The sequence below is a fragment of the Lepidochelys olivacea genome (assembly GCF_965140295.1).
Source record: "Lepidochelys olivacea isolate rLepOli2 genome assembly, chromosome: 11".
Classification (NCBI taxonomy): domain Eukaryota; kingdom Metazoa; phylum Chordata; order Testudines; family Cheloniidae; genus Lepidochelys; species Lepidochelys olivacea.
Genome location: NC_140421.1, coordinates 79,755,262 through 79,768,706, shown reverse-complemented (window position 1 = coordinate 79,768,706; position 13,445 = coordinate 79,755,262). Strand labels below are relative to the sequence as shown.

Sequence of the window (13,445 nt, the reverse complement as noted above, 5' to 3'; positions counted from 1 at the left end):
TATCTGTAAGTAGTCCCACGGCCTTCAATAGGACTATTTATGAAATAATGTCCTCGTTAACAGGACTAAGGTGTCACCGTCTGGTCCTAATTTTGGGGGAAGTAGTACTGTAGTACTGTTCATCCACTCCTTTTGAATATTTATTTTTCACAGTTATAAAATTTCTCCTACTAACTTGCACCTGGGAATGTGTCTCTATCTGCATGTATCAAATCTTAGCTCTGGACACTTTCAAAGTGTACTCATGGACCCTCCTATGGAATAATGTGTTGCCCATCTGGACCCTGTTTAGAATAATATAACTGTCTTACACACAATGGGAAATGTTTAAAAAAATATGGTGTACGTAACACACATGCTTAAGCATGCCATGAGGGGACTGTTACATCTGTGTCCAACCATTGTCTTGATTGTACCCTGAAGGGGGTTGTGTGTAATCTCTGCTGAAGCTAAGAACTAGCTGATTGTCATTGTTATTGTGAGATGTTTGTACGGGTAAAAGTTTGAGAGCTATGGAACGTACAGAATATTATGTTCCAAATCTGTTTGGAGTGAAACCAATCACCTGAGCTGACACAATCAACATAAGAACACTGAGCATCCCTAGAGCCAGCCTACATTTAGTGTCTGGGGAAGATGCAACCTTGAGCATACTCAAGGAAAAATGAACCCCAGGAGAGCTCTGAGAAGAGGGGGCCTCTTAGGCTATTGTCCCTTAGTCCATGACTGTATCAGAGCAGAAGAAATGGCCCAAGTGGCTATCTATTACAGGAGGGAATGCTCTGTCAGCAGGGATGTGTCTCTCATGAACAGTAGACCTCAGCTTTCTGGGCTGGACAAGCATGAGAAGGATTAACCATTGGGTGATAAATACTTTATTGGCCTGGACAGTAACTTATTAAGTACAGGCTCTAGTTTGCATCTTAAAGGTTTTTTTTTTTTTCCGGTAACCTTATGTTTCCAAATCCTCTTACTTGCCTTTATTTTGAATCTTAATCTTAAACACAGACACGAAATTAAAGTTTTAACAGAGTGCCTTGTGCTAAGGAGAATGTTGAACTGAGATAAAAGTGGTGAACTGGGGTACACTATGTCCATGGAGGTAAGGGATTGGGGAGCATTGCAGGTGTCCAGAAGATAGGTGTAACACAGCAGGGTGTGTAAATTTTCTATCCAGAGGGGAAGAGGAGAGCTCGGGGAGCCTGGAGCAGCTATGTTGCCCGTCAACAGTGGTTGGGGAGAGTTTCCTCTGCTGGACCACAGACAGGGCTCTCTCCTGCTGTGAGGTAGTGATTCACCCCAGCCAGCTCGGGTAGCCCTGAAAACTGTCAGTGTACATTTCTAAAATAAAAGCCACTTGAAGTGACCTTCCTTTACTGTTGGGCACTGAAAAACAGTTGCTCTCTGTAGGCTGTAGCTTCAAAAATATTCCACACACCCCCTTCCCCCCGAGGAAACTAAAATTTCTTCTAGTGCTGTTGTTTATTCTGGGGTAAGCATGTGGAAGCCTCATTCAGGATTGGGCTCCTACTGTGCTAGGGGCTGGAGAAACACAGATGGCATGGACCCTGCCCTAAAGAGCTTACAGAGAGCTCTGTGCAGGCACTGCAGTCTGCATGTACATGAGCAACTGGCAGGATCAGCATCTAAGGAGCAGTCTACACTAACCTTTGTATTGTTAACTTCCTTACAGCAAGAACCATGTTCAAACACACTTCATTAGAAAGCTACTAATGCTGTTTCTGATCCATGGAGAGAGACTCTCAGGCCAAACTGCAAGTTGTTCCACCTGGGCAAAACTCAGTGCCCGTGTAGATTTCAATAGGCACAAGAGTCCTTGTGCATAGAACATCTTGCAGAATCAGTGCCTTTCCAAATAGTTTTTTTAGGCTTTTTATTTATCCTACTTCATCAGTATTGAATTCATCTGAATTAACAGTATTTCACAATCAGTTGTCTTTTCCTCTTTATACAGGAGGTAAGAAAAGTGTATACCTGCCCTTTGTTTCCTATCTTTCAACCAGTTACCAGTCCATGAGAGCACCTTCCCTCTTATCCAGTGGCAGCTTACGTTGCGTAAGAACCTTTGGTGAGGGACTTTGTCAAAGGCTTTCTGAAAATCTAAGTACACTATATCTACTAGATCCCCCTTGTCCATATGCTTGTTGACCCTCTCAAAGAATTCTAGTAGATTGGTGAGGCATGTCTTCCCTTTACAAAAACACTGTTGACTCTTCCCCAACTAATTATGTTAATCTATTTGTCTGACAATTTTGTTCTTTACTATAGTTTCAACCAGTTTGCCTGGTACTGAAGTCAGGCTTACCGGCCTGTAATTGCCAGGGTCACCTCTGGAGCCCTTTTTTAAAAGGGCGTCACATTAGCTATCCTCCAGTCACTTGGTACAGAAGCTGATTTAAATAATAGGTTACAAACTACACATAGTTGGTTTGCAATTCCACATTTGAGTTCCTTCAGAACTCTTGGGTGAATACCATCTGGTCCTGGTGACTTATTACTGTTTATCAATTTGTTCCAAAACCTCCTCTAATGACACCTCAATCTGGGACAGTTCCTCAGATTTGTCCCCTAAAAAGAATGGCTCAGGTTTGGGAATCTCCCTCACATCCTTAGCAGTGAAGACCGAGGGAAATAATTCATTTAGTTTTTTCCACAATGGCCTTATTGTCCTTCAGCATCTCCATCGTCCAGGGGCCCCACTGGTTGTTTAGTAGGCTTTCTGCTTCTGATGTATTTAAAAAAATTTTTTGCTATTACTTTTTGAGTCTTTGGCTAGCTTTTCTTCAAATTGTTTTTTGGCCTTCCTAACTATATTTTTACACTTCATTTAACAGAGTTTCTGCTCCTTTCTATTTTCCTCACTAGGATTTAACTTCCACTTTTTAAAGGATGCCTTTTTGCCTTTGTCTTTTACTTTGTTGTTTAGCCACGGTGGCACATATTTTGTTCTCTTAAAACGTTTGTTAATTTGGGGTAAACATTTAAGTTGAGCCTCTATTATGGTGTCTTTTTAAAGTGTCTCTATTATGGTCTCTCTAAAAGTTTCCATGCAGCTTGCAAGGATTTCACTTTTGGTACTGTACCTTTTAATTTCTGTTTAGCTAACTTCCTCATTTTTGTGTAGTCCCCCTTTCTGAAATTAAATGCTATCATGCTGGGCTGCTGTGGAGTTTTCCCTGCCACAGGGATGTTAAATTTAATTATATTATGGTCACTATTACCAAGTGGTCCAGCTATATTTACCTCTTGGACCAGATCCTGTGCTCCACTTAGGACTAAATCTGGGGTTCTCTGGGGTTGGGACCCCTCAAGGGGTTGTGAGGTGATTACATGGGGGGTCGTGAGCTATCAGCCTCCACCCCAAACCCCAGTTTGCTTCCAGCATTTATAATGGTGTTAAATATATTAAAAAGTGCTTTTAATTTATAAGGGGGGGTCACACTCAGGGGCTTGCTATGTGAAAGGGGTCACCAGTACAAAAGTTTGAGAACCACTGGACTAAATCAAGAATTGCCTCTCCTTTTGTGGGTTACAGGACTAGCTGCTCCAAGAAGTAGTTATTTAAGGTGCCAAGAAACTTTGTCTCTGCATCCCGTCCTGAGGTGACATGCACCCAGTCAATATGGGGAAGTTGAAATCCCCCATTATTATTGAATTTTGTATTTTTATAGCCTCTGTAATCTCCCTGAGCATTTCACCGTCACTATCACCATCCTGGTCAGGTGGTCAGTAGTATACCCCTACTACTATATTATTATTCGAGCATGGAATCACTATCCATAGAGATTCTATGATACAGTTTGGTTCATTTAAGATTTTTACTTCATTTGATTCTACGCTTTCTTTCACATATAGTGCATGACGTGTTCTGTCCTTCAGATATATTCTGTGCCCTGGTGTTACTATGTGCTATTGATTATCCTCATTCCACCAAGTTTCTGTGATGTCTATTATATCAATATCCTCATTTAATATGAGGCACTCTAGTTCAGCCACATTATTTAGACTTCTAGCATTTGTGTATAAGCACTTGAAAATCTGTCTCTTTGTAGGTGTCTGACATTACATCATGTAATTGAATGGGACTCTTTTTCATTTGACTGTTTCTCATCTATCATACCCGTATTTTATTATCTTCCATTCTGTCCGATTTATAAGGATATAGAGAATCTCCATTAATAGATCCTCCCCTAAGGGATGTCTCTGTCCGAACCACGTGCTCCTCTGCACCTATTGGCTTTCCCTCAGCCCTTAGTTTAAAAACTGCTCTACGACCTTTTTAGTGTTAAGCGCCAGCAATCTGGTTCCATTTTGGTTTAGGTGGAGCCCATCCTTCCTGTATAGGCTCCTCCTTTCCCAAAAGTTTCCCCAGTTCCTAATAAATCTAAACCCCTCCTGCCTACATCATTGTCTCATCCACGCATTGAGACCCTGTGGTTCTGCCTGTCTAGCTGGCCCTGTGCGTGGAACTGGAAGCATTTCAGAGAATGAGACCATGGAGGTCCTGGACTTCAATCTCTTACCTAACAGCCCAAATTTGGCCACTAGGACCTCTCTCCTATCCTTCCCTATGTCACTGGTACCTACATGTACCACGACCACCCATTCCTCCCCAGCACTACACATAAGTCTGTCTAGATGTCTCGAGAGATCCGCAACCTTCGCACCAGGCAGGCAAGTCACCATGCAGTTCGCCTGGTCATCACAAACCCAGCGACCTCTTTCTAATGATCGAATCCCCCATAACTATTACCTGTCTCTTCCTAATAACTGGAGTTCCCTCCCCCAGAGAGGTATGGAACTCTTGCCATAGTAACTTTCTTTTCTTTTAAAATAAATCTTAGATTTAGTTAATAAGAATTGACTATAAGTGTGTTTTGGGGTAAGTTCGGAAATATTCATTGCTCTAGTTGGTAATGTGTTTGATCTCTTGGGGCTGGTAAAACTTTATATATGGTGAGTAGATTTTAAGTAACCTTCACTATATAGACTTGGCTGTCTGGGTGGGGGCCAAAGGCTGGATTGCTTGAAGGGAACCATATTTTGGCTTCTTGGTAACCAGTAACTTATTGGAAAATCTGTTTTGTAACTGGCTTGGTGAATCTAATTATGAGAAACGTACTTTAAAAACACAAAAGGAAGTATTTCTTCACACAACACACAGTCAACCTGTGGAACTCCTTGCCAGAGGATGTTATGAAAGCCAAGACCATAATAGGGTTCAAAAAAGAACTAGATGCATTCATGGAGGATAGGTCCTATTAGCCAGGATGGGCAGGGATGGTGTCCCTAGCCTCTGTCTGCCAGAAGCCGGGAATGGGCGACAGGGGACGGATCACTTGAGGATTCCCTGTTCTGTTCATTCCCTCTGGGGCACCTGGCCCTGGCAGAAGACAGGATACTGGGCTAGATGGAGGCTTGGTCTGACCCCGTAGGGCCCTTCTTAATATACCACCGGTTTGGGGAGTGTGGGCCCTGGTTGGCATTCTCCGTATAGCCCCTCCAAGGAGCCAGGTCCCGCAGTACCCAGCATTCTACATAATACTTGCCCGCCGCTGTCCTTTCCAGGCCTATGGTGTAGGCCGGGGCCAGCAAACCTGCTCCCTTTTATTACCCCGGCCCGGCCCGGCCCGGCCTGGCGGCGAAGGCTGGACAGGAAGGCTCCCCGGGGGCTGATCCCCTTGCCCCGGGGCGGCGGGGACCGGGCCGTTTTAACCACAAGGGACCAGGCGCCGCGGGCAGGTGCTTTGGGGGGCTGGAGCCCTGCCGGGGGGCGGCAAACAGGACCCGCCGCCCCCGCCCATCGCGCCCCCAAGCGCCCCGCGGCCTCCGGGGCTCTTCCCTAGGGAGCAGAACCCGCCCCCGCCCCCGGTACTCCGGGCAGGCCCAGCGAGGGGGGCAGGCCCCGGTCTCCCCGGCGGAAGGGCAGGGGGCGGGGGCCGCTCAGCGCCGGGCAAGCGGCCCCGGCCCGGCCAGCTCCCCGCGGGGCCCGGAGCCCGGAGCCCGCCCCTCCGAGCGAGCCGCGGATCTCGGCCCGGAGATGGCGGCTGGGCGCCCCGACCGCCTCCTGCTCCTGCTGGGCCTGGCCGCCGCGCTCTGCCCCCCGCGGGCCGCCCAGCCGCCCCCCGCCGCCTTCCGGGCCGGGCACGGCGCCGCCTCGCTCCCCGCCGCCGCCGCCGCCGCCGCCCGCCGCCGGTGAGGAGCGTGTGGGGCGCGGCCTGGCTGGGGCCCCGGGGCCTGGCTGGGCCCCGCCGCCGCCGCTGCGGGGAGGACCCGGGGGGCCGGGCCGGGCCGCTGACCCCGAGCCGCTGCGGGCGCCTCAGCCGCGAAGGCCGCGCCCGCAGGTGCCGGGTTCGGAGGCCGGCGGCGGGTTGGCGGCGGCCGCGTTGGGGCTGCGAGAGGCGGCCGGGGCCGGGGCCGGGCCGGGTTCTGTGGCCCGAGCCAGGCCGGGGCCGCCGTGCGCGGGGCCGGGATGCCGGCGGCTGTGGCGGGGGAGACCCGACGCCTGGCCGCCCCCCGTTTCAGCCGCCCTGTCACCGGCCCGCCTGGGGCCGCAGAGCCGGCTCCGGGCTCTTTGCTGCACAGAGCCTCGCGGCAAATGCCCCCGTGAATATTTTCCTTCGCGTTTGGGCGCTTGCCTTGCTCGTGGCCCAGCGCCGTGCTGTCCAGCTCTGATCCAGCTTAGTTAACGGCCCCAGGTTCCTTGCTGCCTTCCTGAAGTGACCTGATGACATTTTGACCTTGTTTCAGCGTATTGCAGCCCTCCTACCCCGTTTTTTGCCCTCCCGTAAGGAGTCATAAGAGAGACATTGGGAGCCTAGTAAAGTGATTCCAAATTAGCGACAGATAAATTCTCTCTGTAAATGCTCGAAGCCTCCCAAAAGTGATTCTAGTTTCTCACTTTCTCCAGGTATCTTTTGTATGATGTAAATCCTCCTGAAGGGTTCAATCTACGCAGAGATGTCTATATTCGTGTTGCCTCTCTTCTAAAGACCTTGCTGAAAAGTGAAGCTTGGGTATTGGTCCTGCCTCCTTGGGGACGTCTTTATCACTGGCAGAGTCCTGACATTCATCAGGTCCGAATCCCTTGGTCTGAGTTCTTTGATCTTCCAAGCCTCAATAAAAACATCCCTGTTATTGAGTATGAGCAGTTTCTTGCAGGTAAAGTACATTTATTCTGTCACCTGTGAGGGGTTAATAAATCTTTGATGTGTTTCCTTCACAGGTTTTTCTGTTTATGATATGCATTAGAACAAGGTGTGTAGGGTGGTACTTTTTGTGCTACTCTAAAGAGGAGTTTTGAAGTCTGCTCAATGATTGACCCTGTCCGATGCTTATATTTTACAGTAGGAAAACTTACTTCTAACAAGTTACCATGTGTCATTGCAAAGAAAGATCTCTTTCTGACCCAGCGAGCACTCTTAGTGTGACTGCACTTCTATCAGTTTAGTATCCTCAAGCTAGCCACTATGAAACTAATCTGAGAAATGAGAAGCAAATTTGAATTAAACAAGAGCACCTGTGTTATATAGAGTATAGGGCCAAGGAAGGCCGGAGGGAAGAAAACGGACACTCTCGTTATCACCTCATTCAGAAGTGGTGACTTTCAAGAGCCACCATATGTTCCGAACCTGATTTTCCTCTCTAAAGTGTAACTACAGAGAAGCTCGTATGACCAAAACAGGTCATTGTGTGTGTGTGTTCTGATTTACACTGGGGACCAGAACAATGGCTAGGTAGGTGGTTCGGGTTGAAGCGAGCGCAAAGGGGTGCTGTGTGCTCCTGCCCGAGGTATTTGTAAAACATGAAAATATCTTGTGCTTTCATTCACTTTAAGTGAAATTGACTCCATCTGCCTAAATCCCAGGTGATCCTGTTCTGTGTGGAGAGGTTGGTGCAATTCACGCTCTCTTCCCTACTCAGGTTCAGTGCGTTATGCTGCTGTACAAGCCCTCCATTCCCCAAGGGGGAATTTCACCCTTGAAGCTGAAGGGTCTTGGTCTTTCCAAGTGGCATAGAAGAGTTTTGTTTGTTTTGTTCCGATCACCATTGTTATTAAGGATGGCTTTCTAAGGTATACTGGAACAAGCATATTTTCATTTCAGTCCACTAGATGTGCTTTGGTTGACAGTGACGGGAAGTGTTAGAGCTTGAGCATTGATTGTTGTAAGGTCAGAGTGTACCCGATAGATGTAGTTAGGGGTGATGACACCGAGGCAAAAGTGTAATAACTTTATGCTATAATGAAACTGATTGGACTCTTACTTCATGTAGGCATTACCTGAATAAAACCTCTCAGGTGGTTTTCTCCACCGTGGCACAAAGTGTACAATAGATCCTCAGTCCCACCACATAACTTGCCTTTGAATTTTTGTGCTATTTTCTAGACGCTAGTGTTGTTTTAATGTGATTTCAGTAAAAGTCACAGTGTTCATGGGTTTTAACTTTTGTGTTTTACCTCCATTGCTCGCAATTTTTTTTTTCTTTTGGTTGCGTCTTTCGAAGTGTCTTTCCCTACTGTTGCTATCTTTATACAGTTGAGAGAAAAAAGGTATGCTCTTTCTTGCTCAAAACAAGTCAACTCTATCCGTGTCGTGACACTCATAGGCATTGAGTCTTGTTTTGTGCTCACTCGGCTGCCTTTTCAGTAAAGCTACATAAAGTATAGCAGTAAATCATTGTAAGTAGATATGAAAATGCCCTATTAGATCTAGTCTTTGCCTTTGCAAGGGCAGAAGACAGTTGTCTGTCCCCTTTTGGATTCTAAATGTCTATATAATTAACAAACCCACCGCAAGTGCTGATGAATTACCTTTTGGCTGAGTTCAGTCTTACTGATGATCTACTCTCCATCAAGTTATGACAGTTTCAAGGAAGGTCAAATTTCAGGCCTTAACAAGATTGAGTGTCTTATTAAAATATTTGACTTAATTACTGTAAGTACGTGAAGAGACGTTGATGAACATATATAAGGTATGAAATAGGATCCTTAACCTCAGTGCACAAGCCTAACTAGTTCTAAATATTTTTTTAAAATGCTGTAGTAAAAGCAATTACAGACTTACTTTATCACATTGGTTTGAAAAAACAAGACCACTCTTCAATTGTAAAAGCCCAGAAGACATCTGAAAAATTAAACTTTCATGGTTTTACACTCCTAATTAAAACGTAGCCAAATTTCTCTCAAAGTAATAGCCCTTAGGACTTTAAACACGTGAAAATGGCAGGGTTGGCAATTTTCTTATATTTAAAGAGTGATCAGGACTCAGACTCTAGACTCTGGCATGAGAAGACAAGGGTTGTGGGGAGTGGGGTGGAGGAGGAGAGAGAAAAATATTAAAGGTAAAAGCAAAGGGATGGAAGAGGCCAACTCTGAAAATGTTCGTATTTTATAATAAAGCTGTAGGAAAAAGTAATCCTGTTTACCTGGTCACAGCTGTACTTACTCATAGTACAGTAACAGAGCCCATCCAGTGCCGGTGGAAGCTAAAGAAGAGATTCTTATTGACTTCAAGGAGAGTAGAACAAGGCCCCTTCTGAGAAAACTCCCCGAGCATGGCCAGCCTGTGCTCAGTTCTCACATGCTTGCTCTGAAGACCATCTCTCAGGTGAATGACATGCCAGTCTTCTGAGAGTCCCATTGTGCTTGTTTTTTTAAAAAAAAATTATGGATGCACAGAAGAGACTTTGGGGCCAGTTCATCCCTACAGTAAATCCATTTTTCTCTGTGGAGTTACAACAAAGATGAATTTGGCCCTCCATAGTCAAGGTTGTATGGAGACTGCCAGTGTAAGCTACATTTTCTACCCACACTCCTAAATTTTTGATGGGTACGGGCAATTTGTGTGAAAGCTTGTGTGGCTAAGGTAATTAGGAAGATGACTTTTTGCCTGAGAACTTGGAAACTGTAGGTTAAAGTTTCCTTCATTAAGTGGTATTTAGTGCCATCACCTGTGTATTAAAGTCTACAACAGTATCTCAGAATCTTTCAGCCACTTTCTCTCAGCAGAGGAGATATTTAAGTTTAATGTATGAATATAGGTCTATAACTGGGCTGTTGGCCCACACCTTGGGCATGTCTCCTCTTCTTTTAAGAAGAGCGAAAACAAGACAGGAAAAATACAAGGGGGATAAAAGGTAGAGAGCCCTGACCCTTCAAGGTTCAGTCGTCCCCTTTCTTGGCGGAAGCTCTGCTTGTTCCAAGGGGTAGCTCCCCATCTCATTGACAGCCTCAAATTCTTAAGTCATCTTTTGTCAGGAGGCACAGTTGTTGGTTCCACCGGCCAATTGCTTAAAAGGGTTACCACTGTCAGCTCCTTTCTCCAGGTCTGAAATCCCAGGCAGTCCCTACAGGCAGGGCTTAGTATCCTCCACTGGTACCTTCTGGTTACAAATTTGACACCACCCAAGCAATGTTCCCTCTAATATTTTATATCCATGTGCGGAATGAATTTTGTTAAGTGCACCAGTATGGAGGTGATGTGTGGCGGGGGTGGGGCCAAGGGATTTGGAGTGTGGGAGGGGGCTCAGGGCTGGGGCAGAGGGTTGGTGTGGGGTGGGGGGGTGAGGGGTTCAGGGTGCGGGGGGTGAGGGCTCCAGCGGGGGGTGAGGGCTCTGGGGTGGGGCCGGGGATGAGGGATGTGACACATAGCCAGAAAGGGTTAAGCAGCTTGCAGGCTGATTGACCAAGAGTCAACCATTAGAGAGATGTGAGAACAATATGTATAATTAAGGCCATTCCTTGCTCGATAGGTTAGAACTTTGAAATGTATAGCAGATCACCTGAGAATGATGGAAAGCGGGCAATTGCCTTACGTTAATCTGTGTGGGTAATTACCGGCGATGTTTAGGAAATGGATCTACTTCAAAAGTCCCCATAAATTGCCTATTGTTCACTGAATGACTCCAGGCTGTTATGAGAAGGCCTGAAAACTGTATAAAAGATCCTTGGGTCCTGATCCTGTCATCTCAGATCTGCTTAAGCTTCATCGGTGAAGTTTGAGTTGCAAGATTGAGAATCCCAGTCCTAAACTGGAACACCCTGAGTATGATATTGGACATTGGACTATAACCTATGGACTAAATTCTAAAAAAACCTCTTTACAACTATAAAGCTCACCATCTCTGCTATGAATCTGAATTTCAAGAACTGTACTCGTGTCTGTATGTATACTAATCTTTTAACCAATACTCTCTCTTTTTTCTTTTTTAATAAATTGTAGTTTAGTTGTTAATAATTGGCTGTAAGCGTGTATTTGGGTAAACTCTGGAATATTCATTACCCTGGGAGGTAATGTGTCCGATCTTTTGGGGTTGGTAGAACTTTTTTATATGATGAATAAGATTTTCAGTAATCTGAAAAAAAGAAAAATAAGATTTTCACATTTGACTTCGGTGTCTGAGTGGAGGCCTGAGGCTGGGTTACTTTAAGAGAACTGTGTTGTTGGCTTCTGGGTAACCAGTGAGGTGGTATAGAAGCTGTTTTGTGCTGGCTTGGTAAATCTAAGAATTGGAATATCCACCAGCTTTGGGGATTGCCTGCCCCATTCTTTGCAGTTCACCCTAATTGAGTGACCTCAGTTGGTTCCCCTGGGACCCTGGTCACAAGGGGTTTGGGGTGCAGGCTGCCTCGGGGCTGCAGCGGGGAGAGAGGACTCCTCCCAGCCCTCTCTAGCTGCAGCAGCCATGGACAGGGGGGAGAGGCGCCTCTCCTTGCCTATGCGGCCGCACAGCTTAGAGGGAACTTAGCACCCGCCTTACATCTTGGGGGGTTTTGTTTTGTTTTTTCTTTCTCTCATTTTGATGACTTTTCTTTCATTGTGTCTCCTTCACTCTGATGAGGTGAGGCTCTTTTGGGCACCGCACCTTCCTACAGAAGCCAAGTATTTCCTAGAGTTGACATTTTTCCTCTTAGCCAAGTAAAGCCCCGTCATGTACAGTCTCTTCTGAAAAATAAACTCAAACATTCTTAAAAAGCAGTTTTAACAGGAAAAGTTAGTTCAAAGGAAATGCACTGAATGACGAAAAAAGATTCATCAAGATAATGTGTAAAAGGAAAGGGGGACATTCAAAGGTGATACAAGGTGGGTTGTTTTTTTTTTGTTGTTGTTTTTTGATAAAATGTTTGGTTTACCCAGCATTCTGAATCTTGGGTTTTGTGTGTTAGATATATCCAAACCAAACACCTTTTGTTTGAGGTGGGTAATGAATAATCCCCAGACTCCTCTGGTTTCTATAGATCACCTTATCATTTTTTTGGTAAGTTGACTAGAACTGTATAGAATATGTTGGAAATTATGGCAGCTTCTTATCTAAAACAGGGCAAGCAATGCTGCTGTATACGTAAATCAAGTACTCTTACATGCTGATAGTTACTTCTCTTTGCTTCCTATTCAGAGTCAGGTGGACCCTTTATAGACCAGGTATATGTCCTACAAAGCTATGCAGAAGGATGGAAAGAAGGAACTTGGGAAGAGAAAATAGATGAGAGGCAATGCATTGATCAGCTCATGTACTCAAAAGACAAACATGAATACTACAGGTAATATTTTACAGGATATGTGACTCCTTCATTTTCCCATTTAGTTCAGTCAGTGAGACATTTGCCTTCCTTCCACATGCAGTCTGGTTTGTTTATTGAACTTGCTCATGAGTATTTGGGTGCTTGAGGCTGATTTTGCTACATTTTTAAAGCGCACTGAAGCTGTCGTGTTGGTTAGGGGAAGGGATGGTAGGAGGCAGCATAAAGTAGTACAATAGTGGAAGCAGGATGGAAATTTATATTTCCTACAGGTTTTGTAAGGACACCTAGGAAAATCAATACAGCAGTCTTCTTATTGCTGCCATATTAGTTGATTGTGGTTTTTCTTTCTTCTGCTTTTTGTGGGGAAAACACTTTGAACAGGTGAGGCTGACCCTGGAAAAGGCACTTTGGAAATATATTTTTCTAGCACAGTTCTTGATTGAAAGCAATGCATCATTGCTCTGGACATCCTCTAGTAGAATCTCAAGGGGTAAGGCCTGTGCTCTGTTGTTTTAATTCTGTTTTCGGGGGTTTTTTTGTACAAGCATTTGCATTCTGCAAAACCAGACATCCGTTCTGAGAACTAAAGAATATGGAAAACTTGAAAAATCACTGAGTGAGCTGCTCTTAAAGTTAGAAATAAGGATTTCTCAAAACAAAAAGTAGCCCTTAATCGAGGATTAATACAGACTAACTTTGAAAACGGTTCCAAATAAAATCTTATAGGCAGTGAGATGAACGTCTGAATTTCTACACGATCACTATAAAATTTTGTTTGCACTTTGAGATTAAACTACTTGGTTCTTTACTAATGGAAGAATAATGGCTTTATAGCAGCCTCTGGCTATTCAGCTATCCTAAATTGTCCCAGGCGTGTTCTGTCACTTATACTAGGAAAGAA

The 13,445-nt window shown here is 45.2% G+C and overlaps 1 protein-coding gene across 1 annotated transcript in view; it reads left to right on the top strand.

Moving 5' to 3' along the window:
- The first annotated feature begins 5,887 nt into the window (after positions 1-5,887).
- Positions 5,888-13,445, top strand: part of POFUT2 (protein O-fucosyltransferase 2) — a 28,343-nt gene continuing 20,785 nt past the window's right edge. Inside the window, exons 1-3 of the mRNA XM_084643485.1 lie at positions 5,888-6,216; positions 6,932-7,182; positions 12,418-12,562. Coding sequence (XP_084499611.1) covers positions 6,062-6,216; positions 6,932-7,182; positions 12,418-12,562 — 551 coding nt within the window. The 5' untranslated portion in view covers positions 5,888-6,061. The remainder of the gene's footprint in view (positions 6,217-6,931; positions 7,183-12,417; positions 12,563-13,445) is intronic.